The sequence below is a fragment of the Plecotus auritus genome (assembly GCF_963455305.1).
Source record: "Plecotus auritus genome assembly, chromosome: 1".
Taxonomy (NCBI): domain Eukaryota; kingdom Metazoa; phylum Chordata; class Mammalia; order Chiroptera; family Vespertilionidae; genus Plecotus; species Plecotus auritus.
This window is the reverse complement of record NC_137770.1, coordinates 23,516,008-23,536,717: the sequence shown is the minus strand read 5'-3', so window position 1 is coordinate 23,536,717 and position 20,710 is coordinate 23,516,008. Positions and strand designations below refer to the sequence as shown.

General features: G+C 49.2%; 1 protein-coding gene across 4 annotated transcripts in view; it reads left to right on the top strand.

The window, feature by feature from the left end:
- The window catches only part of ADCK1 (aarF domain containing kinase 1), a 121,474-nt gene extending 109,853 nt beyond the window's left edge, over positions 1–11,621 (top strand). For all 4 annotated transcript variants that reach the window (XM_080672315.1, XM_080672314.1, XM_080672317.1 and 1 more), the window contains exons 8-11: positions 725–874; positions 1,987–2,184; positions 7,850–8,043; positions 9,879–11,621. In XM_080672315.1, the coding sequence (XP_080528441.1) occupies positions 725–874; positions 1,987–2,184; positions 7,850–8,043; positions 9,879–10,050 (714 nt within the window). In that variant the 3' untranslated portion in view covers positions 10,051–11,621. The remainder of the gene's footprint in view (positions 1–724; positions 875–1,986; positions 2,185–7,849; positions 8,044–9,878) is intronic.
- Positions 11,622–20,710: the final 9,089 nt, after the last annotated feature.

The following is a 20,710-nucleotide window of genomic DNA, read 5'->3' as shown; positions in this document are numbered from 1 at the left end:
CAGGGAAAGCAGCAGTGACAGGATGATTTAAACGGCCTCTCCAGTGTCATTTCTTCTGTGCAGACATCATAAATCAGATCAGCATTGGGCTCTGACAGGGAGGGGTGTGATGAAAGGGGCCTGTAGGGAGAGGGTAGAAGGGCATGTGATTCTGGGTCCTCCTGGGACTGGCCAGGAGCGGGTGGGGTCACCTATTCCTGGTCCTCAGTCCCTTAGCCTTACTCTGCAGGAGGGCAGGTGGACTGACTCCTCCAACCCAGCTTTCCAGCCCATATTCAACTTTGGGGAAAAAAGTGAAGAGAGACTAATAAAAGAAATAGGGAAGAGAAAAATCAGAGAAGAGTGGAGGGGCGGGTGTAGGAGGTGGGTGTTACAGCCATCAGAAAAACTAGACGCAGTGGTTCTTCTGCTTTGCCATGTATTAAAATCACCAGGGGAACTTAAAATAAAATACTGATACCTGGGTACCACTCCCAACATTTCTGGGTTCCAGGTGACTCTGATGTGCAGCTAATGTTAAAAAAGAACTGGATGAGAATTTAGCTTTTAGCTTACACTCAAGAACTTTGCAGTGTTGAGCCATCACTTTCACCATGACCGCTCAGACCCACTTGGTCCCCCTGGCCTTCCTCTTGAAAGTGGCCAGACTGAGGGGCCAGAGTAGATGTCTCTGAGACCGGTGTTAATGCCCATCAATGCCCGCCCAATGCCCCTTCTCTTCCAGATCTCGCGCCACCTGGGCAAGATATATAGTGAAATGATCTTTGTCAATGGCTTTGTGCACTGCGACCCCCACCCAGGAAACGTGCTGGTGCGCAAGGGCCCGGACACGGGAAAGGTGGAGATTGTCCTGTTGGATCATGGGCTCTACCAGGTAGGACAGGCCTTTCCCACCCAGCCAGCCCCAGAGTCTAGTCCTGCCTGGGATGAGAGTCCACTGAACTCCCCGATGGGCCACAGAAACAGGAGGCAGATGGCTGAGGTAAGGGAGAGGCCCCGCCCTAGCCCTAGAGCTGTCATTTGTGCAAGTCCCAGTCATATACTCTGAGCCTCAGCTTCCTTCTTGGTGAGGTGAGGCTGGGAATGCCTCCTTTATGGGATGCTGTAAGGAGTACATGGGAATTGTACAACAACCTTGCTTCCCAGGGAAGCCTAGGCCAGCCCAGACCCTGGTATGGGAGCTGAGACTTGCTAGGGACGGTAATTCAGCCCTAGTGACGAGGTGCTGTGTAGCATGAAAGGGGCCTGGGAACTGATAGAAGCTCTGTCCTCTGGACTTGGGATGCAGAGCTGGCTCAGATGAGCCATGAGTCCCGCCTGGAAGTTGGGAAGTTCACTGCCAATCCTGGGACCCAGGGCCTAGTTTTATTCTAGGAGACAGATGATCCTTGGGGAGGCTGTCTCTATAGTCTCCTGGTCCTCAGTCCCTTCCCTCAGGGTCCTAATTCCACATCCCAAAACCTTGGCCCCCTTTGAAAGGCTCCGTGACATTGGGTATGTTAGTTTAAGGTAGGCCAGTTGCTGTCACATGTAGCCCCCGAACAAATGGTGGCCCAGACACAGCAGGTGTCTAATGCTTGCTCATGTGTCAGTCTTGGGTGGGTGGAGGAGGCCAAAGGCAGGGGCTGACTGAGACTCTGTCCCCCAGGCCTCCCTCGGGTGGTTTTGCCATCCAGAGGGGTAAGGGCTCGGAGGAGAACGCATGGGCCAAGCTGGGAGTGGAGTTTCTGCCACATTCTGTGGATCAGAGCCCAGGCCCAGGGCCACATTTAACTAGGAGGGAGCCCGGGAATGTAATTTCTACCACTTAGGACCAAGGCTGGCCAAATAGTAGCTTTAAACTTGGATTGACTTTTGCGGGGAAGCAGATGTTGTGCAGGAGCCACATTCTTCATCCATCCCCCATCACGGTGGCCACTTTAGCCAGGGACTAGGTCTGGATAGAGAGAGGAGGCTCAAGTCTGGCCATGGTCGCCCCCACTGTAGGTGCTCACGGAAGAGTTTCGCCTGGACTACTGCCACCTCTGGCAGTCGCTGATCTGGACTGACATGGAGAAGGTGAAGAAGTATTGCCACCGTCTGGGAGCTGGTGACTTCTACCCCTTGCTTGCCTGCATGCTGACGGCCCGCTCTTGGAACTCAGTCAATAGGGGCATCAGCCAGGCTCCAGTCACCGCCACTGAGGTAGGTGTCCCCTCCTGGCCCTGCCCTCTCCTGCATACAAGGGGCCAGACCAGAATGGCCTTTGGACCTCTTCCTCTCCAAAGTCTGAGGTTCTGTCTGCTGGGCTGTGGGGGGTGGAAGGGTGAATAGAATTGGAGATCCATTGGATAAGAAGGAGGGAGGGGAGGAGAAATAGCATCCCTGGATGGAAGGAGGGCAAGGGAGCTACATCCCACTCTTGGCCTTAACCACCTGGAGTACGAAACAGGTCACGTTAACCATGTGACTAGAGTTCTGTGGCTTTTTCTCCGACCTACTCACACAAGATTTCAGGCTTCCACAAAGTTCTCCCCAGGACTTCTGGGAATCCCCAGGGACTATCTGATAAATAAGTTTGCTGTCTCCTCCTGGGTACTGTCTCCCATTGTATGGTCCCTCTGGGGCAGCCTACTGGGGAAAGTGCTTTGGTTCTCATGTGGTGCTGCTTGTCCCATTGCTCATGTGTCATTCTTAGGTGGGTGGAGGAGGCCGGAGGCAGGGCTGACTGAGGCTCTGCCCCCCCGCCTCCCTGCCCCTCAGACCTTCCTCGTGGTGGTCTCACTGTCTGCACCCAGAGGGTAAGGACTTGGCGGAACACAGAGTTTTTAATGAAATAGCTTTTTGGTCTTTCTTTGTAGTTCATTTCTTCATTGGATCTGGACAGTAGTCCCATGGTGTCTGGGCTGAGACCAATCCAAGTAGCACCTCCTTCCTGCACCCATTTTCACTTCTGCCCCCATCACAGGGACTTATGTGGCCACTCCTTCTTCCTGGGTCAGAGCTCCCTCCATCCCTAGTTTCTCAATCTATCATGGAGTGGACTTCTGTCTGTTTGCCAGGTTTATGCAATCTTGCCCATATCCATGTGGGGATGCGCTTGGGCTCACCACAAGGGGCAGGGTCCTGCTTGTGCAGTTAGAAAGACCTGGGTTCTAGTCCCAGCACCTGCTCTTCCTGGTGGCATGACCTTGGATAGTTTTTGTCACCTCTTGGAGCCTCGGGCGGGGGTGGGTGGTGGGGTTCCCCTGTAAGCTGCCTTGTGGTAGGTGGTTTTAGGAATGGCTGGATCCAGTGTGTCAAACGATGTCACCAAAGAGGCCACCCATTGCCATCTCTTGGTTCTGTTTTCTTATAAGTTGACATCATCCCCCAGCAAGTGTGGTGGCAGAGATGACCACCGGCTGCCCTCGGCCTACACAGCTTTAAAGCTGGTCATCTCAGAAGAAGAGAGACAGTTTCCTTTCTTGGTTGAATAGGGAGGATAATTTCTGCTTTACTGATAATGCCTGGAGAGTGCCTCTCCGTAGCTCCTGAAGTGCCTTCATTGAGCAAACATAGGTTTTTGCTGGGTCCTGGACTGGGTGCTGTGCATCCAGTGATGAGCAGTCTGTCTTTGTAATTTGTACTGTGGTTGAGAGAGACAGACAGTAAACATGCGAACAAGCAGGTAAATGGAATAATGGCAGGTTGGAGGTATCAGGGAGGAAACAAGCTTGTGATGGGGTGCTGTCAGTGGGTGCTCAGAGAAGAAATCTCTGAGGAATTGACTTTTAAGCTGAGCCCGAAGGACAAGGAAGGCACTGGCCACAGGAAGAGCTTGGAGGAAGCATCCCAGGCAGAGGGCACATCCTGCGCTACGATGACCTGGGGAAAGGAGAGTTTGGTGTAGTCTGGAGTGTGGTGAGTGGATGATGGAATAAGAAGAATTTGGAGCACTGGGCAGAGGGAGCATTGCTCAGGGCCCATAAGCCATGGGAAAAGTTCAGATTAATTCTCAGTACAGAGCAAAGCCTTCGACAGGTTTTAAGCAAGAGAAGGACATGCTCAGATTTGCTATTTTAAGTATCTTTCTGGATTGGGGCAAGATGAGCAATGGGGTGATTAATTAGGAGGCTGGGGCAGAACTTCACATTGGAGAGGTGCTGGGGGCTCAGACTATGCTCATGGCAATGGAGGTGGAGAGAAGCAGATGGAACCAGGATACATTTTGGACTTAAGACTGAGTGGCTTTTCTGTTGGCTTGGATGTAGGGAGGATGAAAATTGGCCTCATAGCTTCTTGGGGGTAAATTACAGGATGGGGAGGGTTGTGCCACTTCCTCACATAGGGAAGATGTTGGGAAGGACATATTTTGGGTGAGGGTACCAGTAGTCTATCAGTAATTCTCTTGAGCATTCAGATAGAGGTGGGCAGTTAAGCCTGGAACTCAAAGAGGTCCAACCTCGAGATATACATTTGTGAGTCCTCAGCACATAGATGGTATTTAACGTCACAGAATGGACAAGATCACATGGCACAAGTAGGTACTCAGTAAATGATATCTGTTTTTATTAACTAAGTTTGAATTTTATTTTTGCATTTGTTATTCATTCATAAAGGCCCAGCATAAATGCTAGTGTACTAGTCTGCTTGGGTTGCCATAATAGAATACCACCAACCAGATGTCTTAACAGCAGAAATTTATTTTCTCACAGTTCTGGAGCTCAAAGTCCAATATCAAGGTATCATCAGGATTAGTTTCTGGTGAGGGCTCTCTTCCTGGCTTGCAGATGGCTGCCTTCTCATTGTGTCCTCACATGGCCTTTCTTTTGTGTGTACACACTCCTGATCTCTCTTCCTCTTTTGGAAAGGACATCAGTCCTCTATCGAATTAGGGCCCCCCCTTATGAATTCACTTAACGTTACCTCCTTAAAGGCCCTGGCTCTAAGTAGTCACACTGGCATTAGAACTTCATCTTAGTGATTTGGTGGGGGGCACAATTCAGTCCATAGCACCAGCCCTGGAGGCCTTTCCTCATGCTTTTGCCAAAAGTGATCCCTTAATACTTGGATCACCCATGTGCCAGCAGCTTATACTGCGTCTCAGAGTTAGTTATTTGTATATTTATATGGACTCTGACTAGTTGGTAAGTACCTGGAAGGCAGGCATCCTGTCTGGTGCCTCTCTATCTCTCTTTTTAAAAATATTTTTATTGATTTCAGAGAGGAAGAGAGAGGGGGAAAGATAGAAACATCAATGATGAGAGAGAATCATTGATTGGCTGCCTCCTGCATGCCCCACAATGGGGATCAAGCCCACAACCTGGGCGGGAATCAAACCTTGATCTCCTGGTTCTTAGGTCGATGCTCAACCACGGAGCCATGCCCAGCCAGGCTGGTGCATCTCTTTATAAGGTCTCTGCGGTTCTGGGACCACGTCCAGTAGAGAGGCGTTTGTGTAGGTTCTGGAGACGTGTACTCCATTTGCTCACTTTGGACAAAAACCCAGCAGAGGATAAACATAGCCACTCCAGGCCAGCCCAGACTCTGAGATGTGAGGGCTCAGTTTTCTGAGTCCTAGTCTTACTTAGAATTAGGGAACCTCCAACATTGTATCAAGGAGGATGTTTTCCCAACCACAAGTGGCTTAAACAATTAGGCATTTGCTCACTCCATGACAAGCAGCCTGGAGGTGGGTGGGTCCAGCTTGGTTGATTGAACAGGTCAACAGTCTCAGGGTTCTGGGCTGACTCCTCTGCGATTCTTTTGGTTTTCCTCTCATCATTCTGAGATGACTGTGGCAGGTCCAAGCTGTGCATCTTAATTCCTTGGTGTCCAGAAGTGGGAATGAGGGCTATTTCTTCTCACATATTGTTTCTTAGGAGCAAGGAAATTTTTCCTAGAAGTCCTTCAAAAGACTCCTCCTTGTGTCTCATTGGCCAAAATCATGTCACATATCACATGCCCCTTGGCAGGCACATTGAGCTCAGAGGCGGTATTGGCTGAGATCAGCCAATGATCTGGGGCTAGGGAGGGGCTCTGCCTTCCTGAGGGGCAATGCCCCAAGGGGCCAAATGAACAAAAATAGGATCCTTTTAACAAAGGGGAATGGGAGATGGGTGGCTGTTCGATAGGCACCCATTGGGGCCTTCTTCAGACATCCACCATCAGGATGTGTCCAGGCTTGAAGGCTGTGACCTCCACTGCGAGGTAATCTGGATGGGCAAAGGGCCTTCCTTGGGCCTGAGAGGGGCTGTCGTGGGGCCAGTCCCTTCCTTGCTGAGAGGGGGATCCCTGTGGGGAGCAGGCTTTGATGAGGCCTTAACCCCCCTGGGTGACCCGCAGCTGTTGTGGGAGGTGGCGGCAGGCAGACAGCCTCTTGGTGTCTGGCTGCGCGGTGCGATGTTCCAGTCTGATAGCTCCTGCCTGAGGGACATTTCAAGTTTCACAGCAGCTTGGTTATCAGCAGTGCACACGTGTTCCTGAAAGGGCAGAGAGTCCCGCTTCTGCTGCAGAGAGCGGCCAGGCGGGAAGGTTTTTGGCAGCACTGCCGGGCCCCTCGTGACTGCGGTTGGCACCGAGCACCTCCCCGTGCCTTATCTCTGATGCCCTCTTGGTATTGCTGAGAGGCAGGCACAGAGGATATGAGCAATCCAGCGTTTAGGTGGGGACACTGCTTGGAGGAGGTGAAAGGACTTGCCCTGGCTTACAGAGTCCGCGGTGAGTGAGAGGCAGTATAACCTGGTGGTGAGGGCGTGGGCTCGGGAGCTGGACTGCCTGAGTTTGAATCCTGACTCACCACTTACTAGCTGTGGACCTTGGGCAAGTTACTTAATTTCTCGGTATCTCAGTTTCCCCGCTCAAAGGAGATAATCCCCTTGCCTGATAGGGGTTTTGTGAGGATTCAATGAGTTAATACATGTAAACATTTTCAAAGTGCCCAGCTTATTGGGTGAATGCACTGTATGTGTTGGCTCTTGTCATTGTCACCATCATTATTGTCCTTGTTATTTCTCTGGAGACTGAGGAGGGGTCAGAGCCTCACTGTCATACTCAGGACACTGGTTGGGGGCAATTATCTGCCAAGAGCCATGTGAGGCTTGGGACAGGGAAGGGTGGGAAGTCAGATCCCAAATTACACACCAGAATGGGGTAAGGGCTAGCGAGCCCTGGATCCTGTTCTGGGGCATCAGGACCTTGGGCACTGGATGGGCTGAGACTGGCTCCCGAGTGGAGGACAGTGATAGGCATGGCTGTGTGGGTGGCAGGGGCTCTGGCCGGGGTGCAGAGTCATGCAGGGCATGGGCACAACTTTGGAGCTGGGTTGGAGTCAGGAGCTCAGACCAATGAACTGCACCAGCTTGGGCTGGACTGAGGGATGGGGGACATGACTCAGCGGTACCAGCTTCCAGGGCTCCTTCCAGGCCTGGCCTGAAGTTGGTGGCCAGTGAAGAAGCCTTGGAGAGTAACTCCAGAATGGACCCCTGGGCTGAGAGGCTGGCACACTCTACCCTCATCAAATGGTTGGTGGGGAGGTGGATTTTCAGTCGGTACTGGTTTGGAAGCTTGGGGGATGGGTACGGTGACCTTGGCTGTGGGGAGCTGGGACAGCAGAGGCAGCAGAAGTGCCTGTGGTCCCCATTGATGTGCTCCGGTACTGGGTCCAGTGCTTGGCCAGAAGTTGGGGTAAGATGTCCCATCATGGTTTGTCAAAGCTCCTTGTGCTAAGCTTCCCTTTGGGGAGGGTTTCTAGTGGTACCAAGGCAGCTACGCTTGAAGCTCCCTCCTGGAGCTTCCTTGCAGGCCCTCAGGTCATGGGCTTGGATACCTGCCATCCTGGGCTCCACTTCCCACACCAACCACTGCTGTCTCCCTGTTGCTGCTTTAGAATATCGAGATCCGCAACAATGCGGCCACCTACCTCCCCCAGATCAGCCAACTCCTCAACCGCGTGCCACGTCAGATGCTGCTCATCTTCAAGACCAATGACCTACTGCGAGGCATCGAGGCCACCCTGGGCACCCGCGCCAGTGCCAGCTCCTTCCTCAACATGTCACGTTGCTGCGTCAGAGCGCTGGCCACGTGAGTGTGGGCTCCAGCCTCTCCTCCCTTCCAGTTCCTTGGCCTGCCCAAGGAGTCCTGCTCACTTCCACTTTCTCCCAGAAGCTCCCAGGGCCTTGCCCCAGTGTCTCAATCTCCAGGTCTCCCTGCAGGGAGTTAGGGGCTGAGAACAGCTCCAGCAAACTGGCTGATGCCTCAGGGCAGTGTTTTGGGTAGTCTAGAGAGCCATCTGCACTTGCTAAAATGGTGGTTTCTGGGATCTCACCCCCTCAGTCAAGCTTTTCAGGTGATTCTTACCCTCAGCAAAGTTTTAGTCCTATCCAGATGTCCCCTGGGTTTGGGATCAGGTGCACATCCCATCTCGGTCTGGTTCCAGGACCTGCCTCCCCAGGATTGGCTGGGCAGCGAGGCCAGTGTTCTTTCCCCTACGGGTGTGCTGTGACTCAGGAAAGTGTCGCCAGCAGGCTCTAGGCCAGGGGTGGGCAAACTTTTTGACTCGAGGGCCACAATGGGTTCTTAAACTGGACCAGAGGGCTGGGACAAAAGCATGGATGGAGTGTTTGTGTGAACTAATATAAATTCAAAGTAAAGGAGCGGAGGGGAGAGCAAGAGAACCGGATAGAACAGCTGGATCTGGCCCGCGGGCCGTAGTTTGCCCACAGCTGCTCTAGGCCCTCTCAGGATCTCAGATTCATTCATTCATTCATTTAATCCTCATCAGAGGATATTTTTTCCATTGATGTTTAGAGAGAGTGGAAGGGCGGGGGAGACCCAGAGAGAAAGAAAAATAGATAAGAGAGAGACACAGCGATTGGTTGCCTCCCGCACGCACCCAGATCTGGACCAGGGATGGAACCTGCAACCTGGGTATGTGCCTTTGACCAGGAATTGAACCACGACCCTTTGGTGCATGGGCTGACACTCTAACCCCTGAGAAACACCAACCAGGGCCATCTCAGACCTTTTTAGATGCCTCATAATCCTTGGGGTGTTGATGAGGAAGGGAAGGGTACTTCCTCAGGGAGGTAGCAGCAGAGGAGCAAGAGTCCTGGGCCCCTCTACCTGAGGGTGGCAAATACACGGGGAGACTCGTGTGTGTGTGTGTGTGTGTGTGTGTGTGTGTGTGTGTGTGTGTAATGTTCTCACCTGAGAGGGGAGGCCTTGACTGTGGTCAACTCCCAGCCCATCCATCTCAGGCAGGGGAAGGGTCATTTTAGCCTACTATTTGGTGAAGGGAGAGTTGACCACATATATCATGTACCCACTATCAAATATCACAGTAGATTATAGCAACCTAGACTGTACACGGAAAGGGCTGAGCATGATTCATTCTTCCTTCGAGGGCCCAGAAAACGAAGTTGTGAATAGGTCATCATCAGAAACACCTGTTTTCATCATGCCCTTTTGCTGGTGCAGAGGGATTGAGCTGGGCTGCATCCACAATGGCTTCAGCCTCCTAGGACCACCTGACCAGGTTTTCAGGTGACCCTGAAACCTTCAGAAGGTTTGGGAAAGCTTTTATATTTGAGTTTGGGGGGTTCTGGTTTGATAAATATTAACTCTACTTTTGGAAAAATGGGAGCATTGAAACATTGTACTTAGTGGGTCCACACGGGGCTTTTGATGCCCCGTGAGACAGCCGCCCCTGCTTATCCTACTTAGCTGGAAAACTCCTAGGAATAGTTCAGTTCCTCTGGTCTCTGACTGGGCAATGGTCTAATCCAGACCAGGACTCGTCCATTGGGGCAGGGAGCTGGTGAGTTGGCAAAGCCACTATCTTATGTTTTTCTGAATGATCCTGAGTGTCTCTTTCCTCTTTAACTCTTTTCTCTCCTTTCTTCCTGCCCCTCCTGCAGGCACAACAAGAAGAACACCTGTTCATTCTTCAGAAGGACCCAGATCTCCTTCAGTGAGACCTTCAGCCTGTGGCAGATCAGCCTCCATGAACTCATTCTGCGTGCGAAGGGGCTAAGGCTGGCCAGCTGGGTCTTGGCCCTGCTTTGCTGGCTGTTGCCTGCTCCACACTGAGTGGACTTTCTATCCCCTTCCCTTTTTCAGTGTGACTCTATGGCGGGCACGGGGTCTTTCCACCAGCCTTTACTCACGTCTCTACCAGTTGCCCTGTTTCTGCCACACGGTGGCCTGGAGTCGCGAGGTCACTGTCTGTGGCACTACCTTACTCCACCTCTGGAATTCCTGTCCCACCATAGCCCTGTCGGAACCACAAGCTGACCATGCAGTAATTTCTCTCCTTATCCAGGGAGATGGCACACAGTCTGCTTTTTGACTCCTGGCGTGTGCTGTTGGGTGGGATGTCCCCCACTTCCATTAGCCCTCCCTGTGTCAGGGTGGCCCATGAATCCCACAGAGGGCATATTAACTTGTAGGAAGTTTGATTCTGCTGGAGGGGAGCAGGGTCTCTGAACTTGCTTGAGACAGGTTCCCTCTCCTTGCCCTCACACTCCTGAGCGAGTGGCTTGGCCTCCAAGGCAGGCTGTGCCACAGCCATGGGTTCACTGCTGTACTGGGGACCCCCTTGGGTAATGAAACCCCTCTGGTCTTGCTCGGTGGGATTTTTAGTCTAGGTTGGGAGTGAATGTACTTTGGCCATTAGGCAGGAGCGGACCTGGACACCACGTGCCATAGTGTTCTGCCTGGCTTGCCTCTGCATCGCCAGGTTGCCACTGCGGTGCCACTTCCTGCTTCTTGTAGGTTTCTCTCATCCTCCAAGACTGAGACCTCATTGGAGCTATTAAGAAGCCCAAGGCCAGGAATTCAGAGGCTCTGCTGAAATCCCTGGGTTCTCACCGGGCACCTGCCTTGTTCTAATAATCGCTTCCTGACTTAGCCCTTTGGTTCATTGTGTGATGCCCCCAGTCCTGGAGACTTGTCTGAACCTCACTTACTGTGGCTAGGGTTCCACTCTGAAACCCCTTGTCACCTGTCTGGACCCTGTGCTTTACCTTATTGCCTGTGGCCAGTCTGCCCCTCTCCCAGCATGAACATCTGCTCCTATTTCTGGGACACCCCAAACTCCTGCTTTAACTGCTGTCCATGTGTGTTCTCCAGGTGCTATTGGGTCAGATGTCTCCCCACTTCCGTTAATTCCTCCTGTGTCTGGGTGGACCATGAATCCCACCCACACTGGCACATTTAACTTGCAGGAAGTTTGAATTTGCTGGAGGGGAGCATGGTCTCTGAGCTGGCTGGAGACAGGTTCCCTCTCTTTGCCCTATCACTGTCCACAGTGGTCACACCCAGATTCAGTAGGTCCTAGCTCTTACTGAGAACCCTTGCTCAAGGACAGTAATTGTATGAGTCTCTGTGATTTAATTCACCTTATTCATGGGGCAGAAAACCCCAAAATTTGCGTCTTATTTTCTGTTAATACAACAAGCAGATTTTCCACCGATCACAGATGAGTCACAATCCCTTTATTTCCTGAAAGAATTAATTGTTCTTAGTGACTAGTTGGATATGCCCAGGGGCCTGAGAGAATAATTTGCAAAATCTGTTACTCATCATGAGGATACATACTGGATATTACATTTTATGGTGTCTTTTATAACCACTGAAGTAAATATGTTTTTGTTGTTCAAGGTAATGGTTACTTGCTTTTTACTTTTGGTTTAATGGTTGGCTTCCTGCTGGCCTGGGATGTAAAACATCAGCATGTTGCTAGTGGACTCAGCACCCAGAACAGATATCCAGGGAGGGTAGGGAGGCTGGGAGAGTTTGGGGTACAGGAGAGTTTGAAAATAGGAAAGGAGCAGGTTGGTGATTATTGAGTGCCTTCCATGTGTAAATAAGTTCCATCATTGAATTGTCCCATCAACTCTGAAAGGAAGAGTGATCATTGGCCTCATCTTCTCAGAGAAGTTTAGTAATTTGCCTGAAGTCACACAGCTGCTGCGGGGTGGTCCATTCTCTGTTTCTATCCCACAGTGCTGTAGATACGGTCGCACTTGGTCCTTGCGTCTCAAATACCCTGATTTTGGAGGACATTGGGTTTCCAGTGGAAGTGGGGGAGTGGATGGGTAAGGGAGACAAAGAGTCCTGGAAAATGCAGACTTGAATTTTCAGCATGTCCCCTGGGACCTAAGACAGGATGTACCTGGACTACTACACTCCACAGTGCAAATCTGACACTGACCATTCAGAGTTACTGCAGACCCCGCAGGCTTAATGTCACGGTTCCCCATGAGACTCAAGCTGCAGGTTTGGAGGTCCCCAGGCCACCTGTGGTTCTGACCAACTGACTACAAATTTGGAGGCTTCCCCAGCCCTTCAGATTGAACAATTTGCTAGAATGACTCACAGAACTCAGGAAGTCACTACATTTGTGATTACAGTTTTATTATAAAGGATACAAATCAGCACCAGCCAATTGAACAGCTGCATAAGGGGGTGCCTGGGAGGGTCCTGGTGCAGAGCTTCCCTGTCACCTCCCGTGGCCTCGCACACAGCGCCTTCTCGGCACAGGAGTGTGTGCATGGGCTTCAGTGTTCAGAGTTTCTGTCAGGGGTCATTACACCGCAGGATTGACTGACCACATGACTGAACTTAACCTCCAGCCCCCCTCCCCTCCCCAGGCAGATGGGGTGGATATTGCCTCCATCCTGAGTCACTCAGTACAAACTCCGGTGTGATCCAAGGGGCACCACATGAAGATCAAAGATACCTCCGTCAGTGGGAAATTCCAAGGAGTTAGAGGTTCTCTCTCAGCAACCAGGAACAAAGACCAGACAAATTCTTTTTTTTTTTTTTAAATATGTTTTTATTAATTTGAGAGAGAGTGGAAGGGAGAGGGAGAGATAGAAACATTGATGAAAGAGAAACATCAACATGCATCAGCTGCTGCCTCCTTCATGCCCTCTACTGGGGATCAAGCCCGCAACCTGGACATGTACCCTGACTGGGAATTGAACCAGTGACCTCTTAGTGCATGGGTTGATGCTCAACCACTGAGCGACACGGGCTGGGCCAGACAAATTCGTTATTGGATACAATTGCTCTGGCATATTTTCATCATGTTTGGAGGATGTGGAGAGCCTAGAGGAAGTCTGAAGGAGAATAGTAAAGATGTCTACAGGGATGGAAAATAAAGAGGCAATTATAGACTGGACAAGAGAGCTGCACAAGAGAAAACAAGGTTGCCCTGACCGGTTTGGCTCAGTGGATAGAGTATTGGCCTGCGGACTGAGAGGTCCCGGGTTCGATTCCGGTCAAGGGCATGTACCTTGGTTGCGGGCACATCCCCAGTAGGAGGTGTGTGCAGGAGGCAGCTGGTCGATGTTTCTCTCTCATTGATGTTTCTAACTCTATCCCTCTCCCTTCCTCTCTGTAAAAAAATCAATAAAATATATTAAAAAAAAAAAAAGAAAACAAGGTTAAACTACAGTAAGTTCTTACTGTTATTGCTGTTGTTACTGTTATTGCTGGTTGGCTACTTTATATGCTGTTCTTTGGTCAAAACCATCACAGAGGCCCATGCCATTCTGGCTAGATGCCAGTTGTATGGATATGCTTTTTTAAAATAGTCATGCCCTGTTGGGTTCTTAGAAACTGGCTATTTGGCTGAAATAGGCTTAATTTGTCTTATTGATTTTGCTAGTTGCTGTCCACACAGGCCACCCCAAAGAGCTGACAGGAGCTCTTTCTTTAATCATAGTATTAGTTTGATAGAGACATTCCTGGGAGCAGTTAGGATAAACACAGTCTCACATAGGTGTTCCCTATTGGCCTGAGGCTGGCTGGCCAGTTCACAGAGCCCATGTTTAACTAGGGACCAGTTGGGGAGCTGGACTGTGTGTGGGGAAGCTTCTCTCTAATTTCACATGACTGGTTGAGTGACATAGAGCTCATATGAGGGTCCCTGTCTGGGTTGTGAGATTCCTAAACAGGCTGACCTTGATGTATTACAGATGCCAGGCTTACCCATCTCCATGACCTGCTCTTGTTGTTCACTCTGCTCTCTGCTTTTCCTTATATCCATGCCCTCTGCTTTCTACATCTGTGACATCATTCAAGTCCTGCCTTCTGTAGGGAGCTTCCCAAGACCACTCTGCCCTTGTCCATCTGCCTCCTCCCAGTTCTCCTGACACTTCTCTCCACTTCTGCCACCCACACTCAACTGTCCATCTGCCCTGTGCAATCCTCAGGGGGCCAGGGACACTTCTTTGTCTCTTGGATACTTTTTGACACCAGGACAGTGAAGGCCACAGTAGGCCTTTCATTGGTCATTGTGTGGTCACTTATACATGCTTGAATGGCATGCATGTATTCCTTCAACACCCATTTATTGGGGGAGGAGTGGAGAGACAAGATGAATTGGACATGATGCCTGCCTGTAAGGAACTGTGGTCTCTCGGACAGAAGGAACTGGTTTTGGGTAAGAGGGAGGCTACTGCTGGTGGAGGCAGTGGTGAGCTGGGACTCTGTGGTCTTGGAGGAAAGAAAGGGATTTAAACAACTCTTGGGGACCAGTGATGCAGGTTGGCAACTCCACCTGGAAGCAACATTTGATGAGGCCATCTCTATGTTTCTCTTCTAGGCCAGTATTTTCCCAAATTTTATTTTGACCAAGGAGCCTGCATTCACTGCCTCAGTGGATGGTGCTGCCAGCAGTCACCCAGGGAATCAGCCTTTGTCCCTCCTTGACTTTCAGAGCAGCCCCCCTAGACTCTGCTTCCTCATATGTCTTGTATTCACCATCTCTGCCTCTCAACCAACACCATCCTGGTTCAAATCTTGTCCCCTCACTGTTTCCCTTGCCTCCCATCTTGTTTAAAACCAGCTCAAAAGCAACTGGCCTGCAGTTAATTGCCAAAAAACCCTTTTGTCTAAGGATCAATTCTAAAGACCAGTTTATCTCAAATTAAGTATTCTTGATCTACTAGATCAGATCTATTTGATCTTCCTATGATTTCTTGCCATTTTTTTCATTTTAAAGGTTTTTGAAACCAATTCATGCAAGTGCATTTGACTTAAATTTGTATTTCTAAAAGTGTTTATTGAACAGGCAGCTTTTTTTTGAATTATTTTGTATTCCTATGGACTCTTTTCTTAGGTATCCTACGATCATTAACTTTAAAGCTAACCAGTATTTAGCCGTCTAGACACTTTCCTCAAAATATAGCTGTCCTGGCAAGAAATATTCAAGGTCCTAATTATAATCAATTGTTATGCAACTGTGTCATCTTGATCCCTTAACTAATGGCACATAGATTCCAGATGGAAACTGGTATGTATTAATTGTTTTGTATGATGTATATTATTTTATGAATTAGGGACCTTGAAAAAAGGATTATTGTTATATATAATATGCCAGATTTGCCAATGATTGATATATAAAATGGCTCAACTCGTGCTAAGATTCTGAGATGAGGTCCTGGTACCACTACTTGTAGCAAAATAATATATCTCATGCTTGAACTGCATTAACCATTAGGAAGGAGACATTTGACTCAAACTTTAAACAAGAAGCCTGGCTGGTGTGGCTCAGTTGGTTGAGGGTGGTCTCATGCACCAGGAAGTTGCCAGTTCGATTCCTGGTCGGGGCACCCATTTGTGTTCCCAGCTCAATCCCCTGTAGTGGGTGTGTAGGAAGCAGCTGATTGATGTTTTTCTCTCATCAATGTTTCTATCTTTCCCTCTCTCTGAAATCAATATAAACATATTTAAAAAAATTTTAAACAAAAAACCCCACTGGAATGAAATAGACTGTTATTGGTAAAACTAATGAACTTTGACCTAGGAAAGTAGATTGGATTTGTCTGGGGTTCTAAAACAGACATGGCAAATATCTAGCATAGGGCTGCCACCCCCTAACATGGCCAATGCAAATTCCACAAGTTGATCACTGCAACCTTTTGGGTTGAGCTGGGATATGGCTCCAGAATCCTTAACACAGCATACCAGTCAACTGCTACTGAATGAGCAGAGTTGGCATGTAATGCCCTGTTGCTAATTTTGCTCTCAAAATAGGATCCTTTCTTGGGATAGTAAAGGCTCTCCTTAATGAACATAGGAGGAAGAATAAGTTAACTTCACATGACAAAACTTTCCTTACTTTCTGGTGATGGGGAGGAGACATCTTGGGCTCACTTGGGCAGATTGATTTAAAGGCATTATGATGTCATTCCCTGGCTTAGAAGACTTCATGGACACTGTTTGGCCCTGCTTTCTTTTGCAAGGAGTTTGAACTTCTGGGGTGTGGGGCACCATCCTGAGTCTGTATTGGAACCAAAAGTGTTCAAGGCAAGAGCCTGATCTTCAGCAGTGTTCAGTGTGGGAAGCTGCAGCATCTAGGAGAGATCCTGGCAGGGGGAGGGGTCGGGGGGAGGGGAGGGAGGGCAGGGGTTCAGAGACCTATGGATCACTTAGGGCAAATCTCTTACTCCCTACCCTCTGATTTCTCACCTGCAAAGTCAGGAGTTTGAGTTACATCAGTGGTTCTCAGTAGGGTGCTATTATCCCCAGGCACTTCCTGGAAACGTGTGGGCACATTTTTTATTCTCAGGATGACTGCTGTGTTGCCACTGGCACCGAGTGGGTGGCACCAGGGATGCTAGGTATCTTCCTATGGGCAGCACAGCTTCATTCAACAAAGAATTTTCTTGTGACCTGCGTGATTTCTAAATGCCACACAGGATATTTGTGTGATGAAAATCCTGTTTATAATGAACTGAATCGACAACCTAATTGTTTTACATGTAAAGTCAAAGGATTTTTTTTTTTTTTTTTTTTGGCATGTGTTTAAAATCTGTTGAATTTTCCAGGAATGCAATTACCATGAGAGCTGAAGGATGATTTGTTTCTCTAGGAATTATTGTTCACCATCTTGGAAAAGCACATAACCAATGGCAATAAAGAGTCCGCATTTGAATAGCCAGTGCAACCCCACCTGGGTCAGTGTGACTTTTAAAAATTAAAATATGTAGTTAGATTCTAGTTTCTATGGATTTCATTTCAGGATGGTAAGGGGCAATACAAAATAGTTACTGTAAAAGGGTATATTAGGTCTGATTGGGCTAAAAACCACTTATCTGAAGATTCTCCAAAGAGCCCTGGTTGGTTGGCTCAGTTGGTTGGAGTGTCATCCTGTGCACCAAAAGGTTGCAGGTTGATTCCTGGTCAGGGCTCAGTTCAAGGCTGCGGGTTCAATACTTGGTTGGGGTGTGTACAGGAGGCAACCAATTGATGTTCCTTCCTCCCTCCCTCCCTCCATCCATCCCTCCCTCCCTCCCTCCCTCCCTCTCTCCCCTCCCTCCCTCCCTGGCACCCTCCCTGGCACCCTCCCTTCCTTTCTCGGTAAAAGTAAATGGAAAAATATCCTTGGGTGAGGATTAAAGAAAAAGATTCTACAAAGACCTTTCTTTAGCTCTAACCTTGTCTGAGTCTGTGCGAGTAGGAAAGAGATTCATGTGGCATGGAGAGTAGCAGTAGAAATGGATCAAGACAAATCGATGTCCCCAAATTGAGCAGAGCCACTGCTGAGAGCATCCACTGCTCCATAACCCTGGTTCTGTGGTGAAATCTTTGATTTTGGACTCCGTGTCCAAATGGGATTCGAATGAGAAACCCCTAGTTAGGCAGTTGCATGAATCTTTTACTGTTGGTAACTCAGTGTGCACCTACTGTATATGGAAGCTTTACTCATGGCTCCTTTCCTTCTATCTGTAATCCTTCCTCATGCCCTGTTTTCATGATGTAATTTTAGGAGAATTAAACTTGAACAGCCCCAAATTATATAATTAATTACATTCAGTTTCAATTACAATCACTAACCTAAGCCTGCTAGCACAACACTTTCATTATTTGGCACACAATTATTGAGCGCCTACTTTGTGCTGGGAATAAAGTAGGAAATGGTCAATTTCTACCAAGGAGGGAGGATGGGGGCCGGTAGTGTTTGTAGTTGTCAAGGATTTGGTGGGGGAAATGGCAGGTGAGTAAGCCCCGCTGCCCTTCTAGTTTACCTGTGAACGACTGCGCTCAAAATCTCACATGGCCACACTCTGGCATCAGGCAGGCTGGTTTTGGCACCAGATGTCGCCCATTGTACTCTAGGTCTCACTGGTTTTCTCTTTCTTTGACTGTGGAATAATAATTAGTTTAGAAATTAATAGGTACAGTGAACACCTGCCATGTAAGGTGCTCTTAGTCACCTCACGGGTCCTCCTACTCCTCACCCTCTCTCAGGGCTCTTTCCTTTCTCTCTGTAATCGAAGGTCTTGCTACCCAAACTTGAATATGCATTCTTGTTACATGAAGAGTCCGAATTGCAGGTCGGGTGGGGTCTGGGATTCTGCATATCCCACAAGCCCCCAGGTATCACTGCTGCTGCTGTTCTATAGACCACACTTTGAATAGCAAGGTGCTAGGGCCACTAGATCACCTTTCTTTCCGGTGCTGTCATTCATTGAGGGGGAAGCCAAAGCAAAGTTATTCAGCTAACTTTAGGAGATTGTCTAGTCACGGTTCTCCTAGAGCAGGACAACTACTGCTCAGTTGCGTTGGGGTTACATCCTCCCAGTCCTCCCATGCTCTTTTATGGGGCAGGGTATGCTTTCTTACTTCTCCCGGTATTAAGTGGCTCACCAAGTGAGTTCAGATGTAGTAATGAAGGTGAAATGTCCCTGAGGTAGGTCAGGCATTTGTTAAGTGATTTATTCATGTAGTACCTCCTGTCCACCTAGGACAAACATGTCAAACTTGCAGTCTGCGGGCTGCTCGCCTTGTTACCAAAAAAAAAAAAAAAAAAAAAAAAAGGAGAGACAGGTAAACAATGCCAGCAGTCACCTAGGTCCAAAAGCTGGGAATCAGCCTTTGCCCCTCCTTGACCTTCAGAGCAGCCCCCATAGACTCTGCTTCCTCATATGTCTTGTATTCTCTGCCTCTCAACCATCTCTGCCTCTCAACCAACACCATCCTGGTTCAAATCCTATGCCCTCAAGAGAATTGCCTAAAGATCAATTCTCCTAAAGACCAGTTTGTTACTACTCCCTGCAGTGGGAAAGGCAGGCCTGGATTACCAGGTGACCAGCACCCTATGTAGAGCAACCTGTCTTCGCTCTGTTCCAGGGACACTAAGGACCAGCAGAACCCTGGCATCAGGGTGGTTGAATGCCCACTTTCCCAGGGATGTGGGCAGGATGGTCCACTTGGGAGCTTGACTCAGAGCCCTCTGGGAACCAGTGGCCAAAATGGAAAGGACCTGCTCCCATAGTGCCTCCACCTCGCCTCCTTCCTCATTTGCCTCTGCTGTTTCCTTGTTCCCTGCAAGTCCTCAGCTTCCAGGAACACGGATGTAGCTGCTGGGCAAAGGAAAGTGGTGTTGGCGATTGGGTTGTTTCTCAGAGAGGAAAGTGGGAGAGGTGCAATCACATCTGTTGTCATCGCATCGGGTCTGATGACAGCTCATCAGGCTGAGAATCATGGAGATGCGACCCCTTCTCCTCTGACCTGTCCCTTCCTGCTAACACTCTGCCATACAGAGCACTTTTCTGCTTCTGCGTACCTCAGCCTCCGCCTGCCTCTCCCTGTCTGCCCCCACTTCAGACTCAGCCCATTCAGCCAGGAGGGAGAGTTTTCATCATAGTCATTCCTCCCCTCTCTCCTGAGTCCTGATGGTTTCTGTGGGGACAGCGAGGGGCCATCCTGCCTTGGATGTTGTCCAGCTGTGTGGGCATCTACTGGGCTGAACTGGTCCATGGTAAGTTTCAGCCCCACTTACCTTTCCTGGGGATAGTAACCAAGTCTGCCTGCTTCCTCTCTGTGTCCACCCGTCAGAGAGGGCAGCTGTGTGGTGTGACTTCTCTGCAGCAGTCACAGGAGGCTTCTCCTAAACCATGCTGGGATACAGGGCCTCAGAGGTTGTAAACTAGAAACTGTTCTGGGACCTTGCCTCCAGCCCAGAGGGGCTTTTCCTAGGAAATGGTCACAGGTGTCCTGTGATGTCACACCCCTATGGACTCCTGAGACTTAAAATAGGTGCAAAGAAAGGGGATCCGGTGATGGGTGATGTCTCAGCTTTCATCATTTCCCCTGACTTTCCCTTTCCATCAATTTTTTTTTTTTAAATTGGAGTTGGGTTCGGGGAAGTGGTGGAGGGAGTCTGGGTCTTATTCCTAATGTTTGCTTAAGTTTTGAATCTATTCCATTCTCTGAAAGAAGATGCAAATAGTTAGCTTTTTGAAATCAAAAGCCAGCAAGTAGATGCTCAGTAAATACTTGCTGAATGAATGGTAGTCCATATTTTCAATTATAATCCAAAAATAGTGGGGTCATATTTTTAAAAAAATATATTTTTATTGATTCCAGAGAGGAAGGGGCAGAGAGAGAGATAGAGATAGAGAGAAACATCAATGATGAGAGAGAATCATTGATCGGCTGCCTCCCGCACGCCCCCTAATGGGGATCGAGCCCACAACCGGACATGTGCCCTTGACCGGAATCGAACCCAGGACCCTTCAGTCCCCAGGCAGATGCTCTATCCACTGAGCCAAACCAGCTAGGGCTGGGGCCATATTTTAAATCTCGCGCTCTCCCATTCCCTCCCTCCCACTGCCTGACACTAAATGCTTGGTTACTCAAAGACACAGTAACAGGATGTTAAGGAAATAGCACCCTTTTTTTCCCCCAAGACTGACAAAATGGAAGAGAACATCAGATGAGGTAGCTGCTA